Below are 11,594 nucleotides of genomic sequence, written 5' to 3' on the forward strand. Positions count from 1 at the left end.
GCTCAGGAGACTGAGGCAGGAGAATTGCTTGAACCTGGGAGGCGGAGGTTGCTGTGAGCTGAGACCACGCCATTGCACTCCAGCCTGGGTAATATATTTGTTATATATTTGTTTTATATATATATATATAAATATATATCTAAATAAATAATATATATTTATATATCAATATATTTATATATTTAATATAAATATATAATATGTAATATATTAATATATAGTAAACAATGTTATATATTTGTTAAATATATATAAATATATTTTTTAAAACTACTTGATTAATAGAGACAGAAACTTTCTCTCCAAGATGTTTCCTATGATTAGATCTAGAACAGAGACTATTTGGTCTATGTTTGAATTAAAAAGTTTGCACTTGACCTCATGAGTTATATTGTTCTAATTAAAGTGATAACTGCAGTATCAGTTTTTATATAATTTAGATAACCAAACCGAGACTGCCCACTTAGGTTTTCAAAGGAATCTATTAGCACCATCTTGTGACTATTTTGGTACCACAAGAGCAAAACCTTCAGCCTGCGCTTGTGTGTGTGCAAAAGAAATCTTCTGGCGCCCTCTTGTGGTATATTGCAGAACTGGGTGAAACAACAGCTGCAGGGTAACACCTCTGGTCCCAGGAATTGCTCTTCCAGCTGTCATAGTATTCGTGATTCCTTGAAAAATCACAGTGATTGAAAAATCATTTTAATTAATTTTGCTTGTAAGTTAATAAGTCAAATTACATATATTTGCTTTGTAACTAAATTTCTTATAGTATGCTTTATATTTACACTTTATATTTGTAAATTAATAAAGCAAAGCAAATATATGTAATTTGCTTTATTAACTTTCAAATATAAAGTGTAAATGTAAAGCATAATATATAAGAAATAACAATAAAATCTCATTGTAACCTCAGAAATGGAAATCAAGGAAATCCCTCTGAAAATCTGAATTTTTTTTTTTTGAGACAGAGTCTTACTCTGTTGCCCAAGCTGGAGTGCAGTGGCACAATCTCTGCTCACTGCAACCTCTGCCTCCTGGGTTCAAGCAATTCTCTGCCTCAGCCTCCTGAGTAGCTGGGATTACAGGCATCCACCACCACGCCTGGCTAATTTTTGTATTTTGTATTTTTAGTAGAGATGGGGTTTTACCACCTTGGCCAGGCTGGTCTTGAACTCCTGACCTCGTGATCCACCTGCCTCAGCCTCCCAAAGTACTGATTACAGGTGTAAGCCACTGCACCAGTCCAAAATCTGAAATTTTTAAGAACCACAAAAAGTTAAAGCTGGCCAGCCAAAGAAACTATAAACTCTATTTACACGGTTTCCTCACAGCAGCAGTACTTTGGTTAGTAAATGGTGCCCACCATCTTGGTAACTAACTTTTCTACACACTTGGTGCTGCTCTAAGTTTGTCAAATGTAATTTCACATGTGCGTTCTCACCACAAAGAGGTAAGCCCTCTACCATAATCCTCATTTCCCATAGAGAAAACTGATGCACAGAGAGGGAAATGCTAAGGGCCAATGGCTGGTCAGTGGCAGAGCTGGCGTATGAAGCTGGGCTGAGGCCTGGCCACTACAGGGGACAAGGGAGAACTTTCCCCTTGTTTCTCTGAAGGTTCACTGAAAAATTGACTAGCAAGAAGCAGATTAATTGGAGGAAAGGCATATACATCTATTTAACATGTATACACAGGTACCTTCAGAACGAAGACCCAAAGATACAGGGGAAATTGTTCATTTTTATGCTTAGGTACAATACAGTATGGACAGCTATGTAGAAATGTGATTGGACAAAAAGTCCAATCCAATATTTGAACCGAAGCTAATAGACTGAGAGGGGATGCCTAGCAAGGCCTGCCTGTCTAGATTCTCCTTGGCCTCCTGAGCACCATTCCTTCCTCTGGGTATGGGACAGGACCCTCTCTGCAATGGGGCGGATGATATGACCCATAGTCAAACAAGGTGGTTCAGATAATTTCTGTATGTTTTGGCCAGTTTTTCGTTTTTTTTTTTGTTTTTTTTGAGACAGAGTGTCTCTCTGTCACCCAGGCTGGAGTGCAGTGGCACGATTTCGGCTCACTGCAACCACTGCCTCCCAGATTCAAGTGATTCTCCTGTCTCAGCCTCCCGAGTAGCTGGGACTACAGGCGCATGCCATCATGCCCATTGTTTTTTGTTTTTTTGTGTGTTTTGTTTTTTTTTTTGTATTTTTAGTAAAGACAGGGTTTCACCATGTTAGCCAGGATGGTCTCGATCTCCTGACCTCATGATCCACCCGCCTCAGCCTCCCTGTCAGAAGGGAACAAAGCTCATTGATCTTCTGACCAGATCGTCTCTCCCTCTGAGCTCTTGTAACCCTTCCTGCCTCTTGTCTTTTCAGATCAAGAAGTGATAAATGGGGCTGCTACCTGGAGAGACCATGTAACTGCACTATCTTAGGTAGTTTCATAAAATCACAACTAGATGGTTTCTTTGTAAATAAACTCTCTTTGGTTTATCTTGGGGTATATACTATCATTTTAAATTTTTTGTTGTGTTGACCTTCCTAACTGAATTGTAGACACGCTCCTCTCTACATTAGGGCACCATCCTTTGTTCATCAGTTTTCGTGGGAACATTTCCCTCAGCTTGCTGCTTTCTAGTTTTGTTTTAATATGGCTTTTGTATCGATTTACTTGAGTGAGGTCTGCTCACTCAAGACTCAGGAGTGGAGTCTTGAGTGAGCAGACCTCAGGACTCAAGGTCACTCATATGTGATCTTGAGTTTGAAAACTATGTGGCAACTGCCCCCTCTCTTCTCTTTGGAGTGGAGTGAAATTATGGCCCAAATATCAGCTTCCTCTCCATAAAAGGTTACATTCCTCTCTAAGTATTTGGAAAGATTCTGCTTGTGTTCCAGAGATGCCTAACGAGAGCTGTTCTTCAATTTCATGTGTGTCTTCCTCTGTCCCCTCTGCTGCAGAGCTCTGGTTATCTCATAGCTGCTACCTGCCCAGAGTTCCTAGGCATAATCCTCCCCCGCAGAGGGCGCTTCAACTGGGCACCAGTTGAGCTGAGTCTGGGGAAAACCACACTTTGTTTATTATATGCTCCCTTCATTTTCCATAATACCATCACCCACTTTGAGGGGGTAGGGAGAGGGTGGATTGCCATTGAGTTGAAGGGAATTATAACAAAGGATCGTGAGGGAAGGGGACTAAAACTGATGGTAAATGTGATTTTTCCAGAAGGCACTCAGGAAGTTAAATTATTTCATAGGAAGTTCTTCATGGGTGTACCATGTTCGCTAAGATCACTCTCTATCCTTTGATCTTTCTTCCAAACTTCTTCTAACCACACCTCTCAAAGAAACTCTGCTACTTGTCCACAAGGGTTAGCCTTGTCCCAAAGTTACTTCCCTAACCGCAGCAGCACCTTTTCCTTAGGATGTTGAAGGGCAGAGGAGCTCTTCCTGCACACACTGGTGGAGTGAACAATTGTGTTTGCAAGTCCCCCAGAGCTATGTGGGGAGAAGGTTCAATACTTCAAACCCTACAGAGGAGTCCGGAGTGGACAGCCTTGGTCCAGTCCCCTTTGAAGTATTCTGACCCACATAAGCTATAGACCCCCCCATCTTCATGTTACTATTACTGAGTGTGTTAATATCTTTCCCTAATCTCATGTTTTCAGACTGTGTCCCCTCAGGCCTCACGAAATGAGAAATGGACCCCATCCACATGATCACTGTCTGAACCACCCTGCAGCCACCTCTTGTGAAATGACGGGATGCTGTTTTTAACTAAAGACTACCCTTGCCCTTAGTGTGGGGAAAAATGAGAAAGTGTAGGTTATATATCTTTTGGAAGAGGAGAAGGGGAGCCAAAAGGGAGAGGCGCATTTTACTTTTTCACCCAAAAGGAAAACGGGACCAACAAGTCAGACATCAGAGTGGGACAGGACACTGGGAAGATGCAAGCTCTGTGTCCTTGGAAGGGCATGATTAGAAGAGTATCATAGAAAGGTTGACATAGAAAGGATTCCTGTCTTTTAAGAGAAAACTCAACGTCTTTCTCTTTACCTGGCCTTTAAGTCAGTCTGTACTATTTAAGAATACAAGTATGAAGTTCAAGTTGGATTTAGCTGACTTGTGAGGGAGGGAAAAACGATAAAGATAAGAGGGTTAGGGATCTGGAAGTGAGAAAGACACAAAACAGGCTATACCACAATGGCTTTTTTTGTTTTTTCTTCAGCTGACAGCAGAAGAGGTGATTTATTGTATGGTTGTTACACTTGGCCACAAGTAAACACAGAAATAGTCCAGAATGTCACAGGTCTAGGGCAAAAGAACAACATGGGCAGTTCTGGTTATGAGCAAGGTGGGTCTCAGAGGTGACTGGCGATCAGATGGCGATGAAGTTCTAGGTCCACTGAAACAAGCTCTAGAAAGTAGCATGCAGTCTCACAACTTGTACCAGCATCCCCAGCATCTGGCATTCCATATTTCTGCTCCTGTGGCCTCCACGGTGCAACAAGCTAGTAGTGGTTTACTTGGACCTCTGCCTCATCTTTCTTCTTTTGTGCTTTTGCCTGCGCATTCGCTTCTTCCTCCACTTGGCTCTCATGGTGCAAAGGTTGCTATGGGGAAAGAGAGAAAGGCTACAGTTAGTTTGCTGTGATAATGGTAAGTGCAGAGGTCAGATGTCAATCATGCCACACTGTTGAAGGGAGAAGCTGTCGTTATGGGTGTGTGTGTGTGTGTGTGTGTGTGTGTGTGTGTGTGTGTTGCGTATAAGTTGCCTAAGACAGATGTTAGTAGGTGGGGCTGGGTAAAAAGACTATTGAGAGATGATTAGCTAGAGAGAAGGAAAGGGCCCTGTTGTCAGAGCAAGGGCCAAAGAATAAGCCCCCAAACAAGCTGGGGAAGCCATGGGTGTGTAGAATCTGTGAACACTCTGGGAAGGGAGACTGACTGCCAGTGACCTGGGCACTCAGGCCCAGAGAACAGAGGAAAGTCCAGAGGGGAGTTGCTCCATAAAAGGCTATAAAAATGACCTCACCAAGGAGGACGACATTTATCACAGGGACTGGAAAGAGACAGTGCATTTTGTAGAATCAGCTTTATTAAAGTTTAATTTATATCCAATAAAAGTCACAGGAGGGGAAGAGGGAATGGGGAATTATTACTTAATGGGCACACAGCTTCTGTTTGGGATGATAAAAGACTCATGGAAATAGAGAGTGGTTATACAACATTATAAATGTCATTAATACAACTGAACTACACACTTCATGGCTAAAATGGCAAATTTTATGCTATATGTATTTTACCATGATAAAAAGTCACCAAATAATCAAAACATAGAAAATATTCATTACCCTCAAAAGTTTCCCTGTGCTACTTAGCAGTCAACACTTTCCCCATGCCTGGCAGATACCAATCTACCTTTTGTCATTGTAATTCTGCTTTTTCTAGAATTTCATATACATGTAATCATAAAGTATGTAGTTCTTTCTGTCTGGCCTCTTCCACTGAACATAATTCATCCATTCATGCTGTTGCGTGAATCTGAAGTTTGTTTCTTTTTAATTGTTAAGTGGTATTTCATTGTATGGATGTACCACTGTTTGTTTATCCATTTCCAGAAAATAGACATTTGATTTGGGTTACTAAGTTTTTGTTTTTGTTTTGTTTTTTTTTTTCTGAGATGGAGTCTTGCTCTGTCACCAGGCTGGAGTGCAATGGCACGATCTCAGCTCACTGCAACTTCCACCTACCGGGTTCCAGCTATTCTCCTGCCTCAGCCTCCCGAGTAGCTGGGATTATACGCACCCACCACTACACCCGGCTAATTTTTGTACTTTTGGTAGAGACGGGGTTTCACCATGTTAGTTAAGCTAGTCTTGAACTCCTGACTTTAGGTGATCCACCACCTTGGCCTCCCAAAGTGCTGGGATTACAGGTGTAAACCACTGCACCCAGCCTACTAAGTTTTTTTTAAAAAAAAGCCAGCCTGGATTAAATGCCAGGCTGTCAAGGAGAGAGATCTTACTCTTACACAAGGATGAGGTACAAATGCTGGCTACAGACGGATATGGATAAGGGCCCATAGACCAGCCCTATGTGTTTTCTTATGACAACCTAACATCTTGAACCATGGTCTGCAGAGAACCTCCGGATCTCAGATTTTCCTGTTCACAGTTCTCAGATTTTATTCTGTGAGCCATGCCCATGTGGGGAGCACTGACTGAGAACCTAAGTTGAAAGTCTCCATGAACACTGTGGAGCAGCAAAGACATGACATTCTCCCTTTGTGCCTTGCTTTCTACATAACTTCCATGGCAGTTGCATGGGGATCCAAGATGGGCCAACAGAAGCTTCACATAACATACCATATTACAATATATTTAACATAATATAATTTATTATACACTGTATCATATAATTTAATATAAAATATATAGTCATATCACTTGCCTGCAAACCTGATGCTCTTATTCTTGCATAAGAAAAAAAAATGGGCTGGGTACAATGGCTCACACCTGTAATCCCAACACTTTGGGAGGCTGAGGTGGGCAGATCACAAGGTCAGGAGGTCGAGACAATCCTGGCCAACATGCTGAAACCCCACCTCTACTAAAAATACAAAAATTAGCTGGGTGTGGTGGCACGTGCCTGTAGTACCAGCTACGAAGGAGACTGAGGCAGGAGAATTGCTTGAACCCGGGAGGTGGAGGTTGCAGTGAACTGAGATCGCATCACTGTACTTCAGCCTGGTGACAGAGTGAGACTCCATCTCACAAAGGCAAAAAAAAATCATGGCTGGGAGTAGTGGCTCATGCCTGTAATCCCAGCACTTTGGGAGGCCAAGGTGGACAGATCATGAGGTCAGGAGTTTAAGACCATCCTGGCCAACATGGTGAAATCCCATCTCTACTAGAAATACAAAAATTAGCTGAGGGTGGTGGTGCGTGCCTGTAATCCCATCTACTTGGGAGGCTGAGGCAGGAGAATAGCTTGAATCCAGGAGGTGGAGGTTGCAGTGAGTCGAGATTGCGCCACTGCACTCAAGCCTAGGACAGAGTGAGACTCTGTCTCAAAAAAAAAAAAAAAAAAAGTATATGTTTAGAGTTATCATTTATTCAAAATGAACCTTTTCCTTTTCCTTCCTCCATAAAGGACTCTCTCCCCAGGCTTTGGTGCCTCACCTTGCCTTTAGGAGTCTGGTATCTGGTTTTAGAATTTTGTTGACCCACCTCACTCTTAATCCCACCTCCTAACCTGTGCTGTGAGCTTCATGTTTTAGACTCTGCTTGTTTCCCCTCAGTGACCCTGGATGAGAGGAAGGACAGTTAGCTTCTTGCCTATTCCTGATGCATGGGCCACAGGCCCCAAATGGCAAGCCTGGTCACCTTGCAGATTTTCTCCAGGGTCTTTGGTGACAGGCTGGTGGTATTTAATGAGAGACTTCTCAGCCTCAGGCTTTAGCTGTACCTTCCAGTGGCCCCAGGTGGCCTTGAGCACCCAGTGATGAATGCCCAAGGCCTCTGCCCAGCCATTTCCTGTTGCCCTGCATCCCCCATCCTCTGGCAGCCAGAGGAAACTACCCACCCTGGTCTGGGCTGTTGCTCCTATGAACATTCACTAACAGTGCTTTTAGTTTCCTTTCTCCTACAGATGTGCTCAAATCAAGATATGAAATCCAGCCTAGGAGGAAGGATAGCATAGGATGGGTGACCATGGCAGACATCTGTTGTTTTTCTCTCCCCAATACCAGTCTCACCCCCTTCTACTGTTAATGGCATTCTTTTCTTTGTAACTTTTATTTTAGGTTCAGGAGGCACACGTGCAGGTTTGTTATATAGGTAAGTTGCTTGTGATAGGGGTTTAGTGTACAGATTATTTCATCATCCAAGTAATAAGCATAATACCTAATAGGTAGGTTTTTGATCCTTACCCTCTTCCCATGCCTCACTTTCAAGTAGGCCCTGGTGTCTGTGGTTCACTTCTTTCAGTTGATGTGTACTCATTGTTTAGCTTCCTCTTATAAGTAAGAAAATGTGATATTTAGTTTTCTGTTCCTGCATTAGTTCATTTAGGAATATCCGTGTTGCTGCAAAGGACATGATCCTCATCCAGGGCAACATAGCAAGACCTCATCTCTAAAAAATTAGCCCGGTGCAATGGTGTGCACCTGTAATTCCAGAGGCTTAGTAGGCTGAGGAAGGAGGATTGCTTGAGCCCAGGAGCCCTAGACTACAGTGAGTTATAATCACCTGGGCAATAGGGTGAGACCCTATCTCTGAAAAAGAGGGAAAAAACAGAGAGAGAGAGAGAGAGAGAGAGGTAGCTAATTAACCTGATTCAAATAAGGTGACTGTTTCAAAGGGGAGGGGAGATGTTTTGACCCCCCTACCTTTGAAGTAAATACCTGTCTTACATGCAAAACTGGCTTCCTGTATCTGACCAGAAGACTATAGAGGAGTCCAGATGTTTTTGGACTTCTAACAACAACCACCAACAACAAAAATCTCACCGATAAAGACCTTTACAGTCTTCAGATATTACTCCTATTGAATTTTAGGAGTAATACATGTATAGCTTTACAGTCTTCAGATATTACTCCTAAAATTCAATAGGAGTAATATCTGAAGCCTCCTGCTAAGCATTGATGGAGAAGAAATAATTTTTTTCTGTTGATATACTGAAACTTCCGTCTAAATAGTTTAAAAATAATCAGGTCAAGACTGACTTAAAGGAGGAAGGCATTTCTAATTTAGGTGAGGTTCTAAAACAATCAGTTAAGTATAAACCCATGGATCAAAGTCTGACTTCCCCTAGACCTTGGTGTGGATGTCAGAAAGAGAATAGCTCTGGGGCTCCGCCTGTGCCTGCCATTTGGAGACGCCCCTGAAAGCACACTGCTTTGGGCAGAGAACTCCCTAAGAAAAGAGATGGTCCTTTGCTTCTGCACAAAGGCTAACATGGCCCCTGACGTTGTGTGCTGGTTGCTAAATGTTGAACAAGCCACCTTCCCAAAAGTCCTGGAGGCCTTTGTCACTAAGGAAAGTGTTTTTTTGTTTGTTTGTTTTTTTCCCTTTGAGACTGAGTTTCGCTCTCTTGCCGGGGCGGCAGTGCCACGGCGCGATCTTGGCCACAAACTCCGCCTTCCAGGTTCAAGCGATTCTCCTGCCTCAGCCTCCAAAGTAGCTGGGATTACAGGCACGCGCCACCATCGCAGGCTAATTTTTGTACTTTTTTTTAGTAGACACAGGCATTCACCATATTGACCAGGCTGATTTCAAACTCCTGACCTCAGGTGATCCACCGGCCTCTGCCTCCCGAAGTGCTGGGATTACAGCCCTGAGCCACCGCGCCCGGCGGGAAAGTGGCTATTTTAAGAAGCAGGTTAAGAACATGTTTCGCTGGGTCTCATTATTCTGCGGGACGAGGCTGACAGAGGAGAACCCCACCCTCACTCCGAAGGCCTTTGAAAGCATCTCTGGGAAGGGCAGGGTTGGCTTCACCCGCTGCCCAACGTCTCTCCAGACTGCAGGTGCCAACTTCCGGTCCCTCACCTCATCGGAGTTCGGGTAAAACGCGGAGCTCCAGTTTCTCAGCCCCATCTGGAGCTCCACGATGTCCGCCACGCCGCCCCCGTTGTGGTCCAGGTCTTCGAAGAGGATCCCGTAGCGTAAGTAGTCATAGTCATCCTGGCAGGCCACCGCCTCCAGCACGAAGCCCTGCAGCCAGCGCAGCATGGCCGGGTCGGGAGGCTGCGGGGCCACTCGGCCCGCTCGCCCACACCGCGGCACTCGCCGTCGCCTGCTCCACGCCCGGCTGCGCAAGGCAGGAGGTCCTGGCAGTCCGTCGCTTCCGCAACTGCCTGGCGGAGCCTCAGCGGTTCGGAGCCCAAGCGCGCCAAGCCACCCGCGCCTGCGGAGAGGACCCTCGGCGGAATCTTGGGGAGCCACCTTGTGGGATCCCTGGCCGGGACGCCACGCGACAGTTGAGGCGGCAGATGTGAGTTGAGGTGCCGGATGTGGTGGCGTTGGGTTCCCAGGACCGCTGGTGCGGCGTTCGACGCGGGAGCCGAGGGACGTTTGGGAAAAGGGAGCGCATTCCCCAGGTGGCGTCCAAAGGGCACTCGCGGGTTTAAGATTTTCCTAGTACAGACTCAGTGCCTGCCGGAAGTCACTGCGGCGGGAGATGAGGCATGGAGTGAGTTGTGCAGACCCGCTCTCCTGATGCCAGCATACAGTACCCTGGTGCCACCCTTACTCCCAGGAGGACCTGCACCTGCGGGTCGGGACCCTGGCGACCCCGAAAAAGAGGTCTGAAGAGGGGAGGCCTCCTGAGGAGCCTCTGCCCTGTCCCTGTCCCTGTCTTCCCTCCTTGCCAGCCGAGCCCATACTGGGATTAGACTTTTCATGTTCTTATATAACCTTTTTCCAGTCAGTTGAGTTGTATGCAGAAATACTTCTATCTCTAGTAATAAACGAAAAATAAAAATGAATAATAAATAAGATACATACAGATTAAAATTAGAACATTTCTCCAAATTCAGAAATATGAAACACACATCATAACAGTTCCAATTTATATGCCACATTTCTATTCATAAATTTTGTTCTAAAATATAGAGAAAAATACCAAAATACTTTAAAGTAGATCTGAAGCATTCAGAATATTTTTCCGGTATGTATTTATTTTAAATCAGTCTCTGATGTGTACTATCTATAGGGCTATTGAAGGATCCAGTTGCTACTTATTTTTCCTCTATATTTTAGGAGTTCATATAAACAAACTTAATTTCTAATTGCTTTTTAATTATGAGGAATGGTAACACAACTAATTTCTCAATATGTACTTTATATTAGTCACATTTATGTGAACTTTAGGAGTTGATTATAAGTTTAAAATTCTTCTATTAATCCTATTAAGAAAAAAAAAGAAAAAAATGGAGAATCTGACTGAAAAATGACTTTGGTTACTCAAATTTATGTTAATTGTGCATTTATATTCATTTCAATTTTTAGAAAATTTAACAACTTAGTTCCATCATTAATTGTTTATTAAGTAGCCTATCCCAAACTGAGAAAATTAAATTTCTCTAATTTCACAGCAAATTCAATCATGGCATTTAACAAGAGGAAAATAGATTATATCAAAATTTTTTTGAGTTTTAACATTGTGAGAGCAGATTTTAACTACATTTTAATAACTTTGAGAAGTATGATACAATCCCAAATATTAAAGTAACTCAAAATCTGGAATCTATAAAATGGCAGAAATATATGTGTCCTGAAAAACTGGAAAAATGAACTCATCTAATGCAGTAACTAGTTACTTGATATATTATAATTTATAGTTATATCCATTAAATCTCAATTTTAGAACCTATCTAATCTTTATAATGTAGCTCTACATAGTCATCTTAAAATGTCTTTGACCTATTCTCTCTCAACATAAGCTGAAAAGATAGACGCAAAAAAAAGCCAGGATGGATAAAAATACTATTCATCCTTCATATAAGTTTAAGACTGCAAAGGGAAGTTCCAGTCAGCCTTTCTTTATTCCAGTAGATCAGAGTTTGAAAGTAAATTATAAAGT

General features: G+C 43.1%; 1 protein-coding gene across 1 annotated transcript; it reads right to left on the minus strand.

The window, feature by feature from the left end:
* Positions 1–4,225: 4,225 nt before the first annotated feature.
* On the minus strand, positions 4,226–10,413 carry LOC116530029 (collagen alpha-1(I) chain-like). The gene is made up of 3 exons (XM_032247966.1): positions 10,246–10,413; positions 9,560–10,147; positions 4,226–4,618 (listed from the first exon to the last, which is right to left on the minus strand). The coding sequence occupies exons 1-3, from the start codon at positions 10,411–10,413 to the stop codon at positions 4,517–4,519; spliced, it is 858 nt and encodes a 285-aa protein (XP_032103857.1). The 3' UTR covers positions 4,226–4,516.
* Between the last annotated feature and the right edge of the window lie 1,181 nt (positions 10,414–11,594).

Source organism: Sapajus apella, unplaced genomic scaffold (assembly GCF_009761245.1).
Source record: "Sapajus apella isolate SASKATOON/1434 unplaced genomic scaffold, GSC_monkey_1.0 scaffold64, whole genome shotgun sequence".
NCBI lineage: Eukaryota > Metazoa > Chordata > Mammalia > Primates > Cebidae > Sapajus > Sapajus apella.

Excerpts from the sequence above, each read along its gene's own strand:
- LOC116530029 (XM_032247966.1), bottom strand. The coding sequence starts at position 10,413 with ATGAAAAGTCTAATCCCAGTATGGGCTCGGCTGGCAAGGAGGGAAGAC. Across the intron at positions 10,148-10,245 it reads GGAGTAAGGGTGGCACCAGG|GAAAATCTTAAACCCGCGAG; the intron begins GTACTGTATGCT and ends AGTCTGTACTAG. Across the intron at positions 4,619-9,559 it reads TTTACCCGAACTCCGATGAG|CAACCTTTGCACCATGAGAG; the intron begins GTGAGGGACCGG and ends CTTTCCCCATAG.